Source organism: Phalaenopsis equestris, unplaced genomic scaffold, assembly GCF_001263595.1.
Source record: "Phalaenopsis equestris unplaced genomic scaffold, ASM126359v1 Scaffold195004, whole genome shotgun sequence".
NCBI classification, from domain to species: domain Eukaryota; kingdom Viridiplantae; phylum Streptophyta; class Magnoliopsida; order Asparagales; family Orchidaceae; genus Phalaenopsis; species Phalaenopsis equestris.
The window spans coordinates 1-1,225 of NW_018214953.1; the positions used below are offsets into that span (position 1 = coordinate 1).

The window sequence follows — 1,225 nt, forward strand, 5'->3', positions numbered from 1 at the left end:
TCAAATTTTTAATATCACATCAAAAATAGCACTATCACTATTTTTTAAGAGTGAAATACATATTTTCAGGCATTGATTTAATGCACCAAAGTGTTGTGTGTAAACATGAAAGTTTTTTAGATGAGACATGTAAAGATATAAGAATTGGGTGCTACATATGTAAATTTCCCTTACTAAAAATACGCAGTTGAAGTTATTGAAACTTCATTTCAAGATCAAGGCCCTAAAATCTTAACAACATATGAATCATAAATTTTTTTTAGACTATGTTCAACAAATCAAACAAGAAATAGTAAAAGAATAAAGCATATTTCATATTATATCATTCAATATTCAAACAGATACAACTACTACACAGGATAGCAAATTTTATAAATCTATCTCACTCATGTAGCAGTATTACGTACAGCATTGGTAAACTTTTCTTATTCATTACCAATAAAACACATATCATAGCTGCACCAACATCTCCTTGATACTCTGAAACCTTGATCCTTTATCAGAAAACTTAGTGTCAGTATAATAATTAAGATAATCTTGGAAACGATAATGTCCAGGATACAAGAGCTTTGGTGCTGGAGAAATTATTGCATTTGCGCCCGGATTGTAAAATGTCGCAATGGAGAGACGACTCCCATCCTTGTTAGGAATAACTCTATGCAAAATACTTTTATAGATACCGTTGCTTACAACTTCCAACTGGTCACCAAGGTTCACGAATATCCTGTTATCTTTCGTTGGAGTTATTGGCACCCACTCGTCGTCTTTCCAAAACTCGAGTCCTGAGACGAAATCATCCTGGAGCAATACAATGATTCCACCTGCATCAGTGTGAGCTCGGAGTCCTTTGAACTGTTCTGGTTTTGGGCATTGGGGATAAATTGCTACTTTTGTGCCTATGTGAGGCTCTGAAAATGTCTGCTTCAGGTAATTTTTATCTAATCCGAGGTTCTCACTCAATAGTTCTGCCAGCTTTTCGGCTAAGTTTATTACCTGATCAATGTAATCTTCCATTGCTTTGCTGCATCATAAATATTTCATTTGGAAGTTATGGTTATAAATAAAATGAAAAAGAAAACTCATTTCGTTAGATCTTTGCTTCTGTTAGTTGCAGATAAAAGCTTAACAAAATCAGTGAGAAAAGTGTCAAATTATTTTCCTTACTCTTTGCAGGGGGTCATTTTAGCCCCATAATCTATAAAAGTGTAAATTTAGTCTCCAGTCT

General features: G+C 33.9%; 1 protein-coding gene across 1 annotated transcript; it reads right to left on the minus strand.

The window, feature by feature from the left end:
* Nucleotides 1-385: 385 nt before the first annotated feature.
* Nucleotides 386-1,021, minus strand: LOC110034969 (1-aminocyclopropane-1-carboxylate oxidase 1-like; the record flags this gene model as incomplete). The annotated part of the gene is made up of 1 exon (XM_020739207.1): nt 386-1,021. A coding segment is annotated over one exon (571 nt), but the record flags the coding sequence as incomplete, so codon positions are not given.
* Between the last annotated feature and the right edge of the window lie 204 nt (nt 1,022-1,225).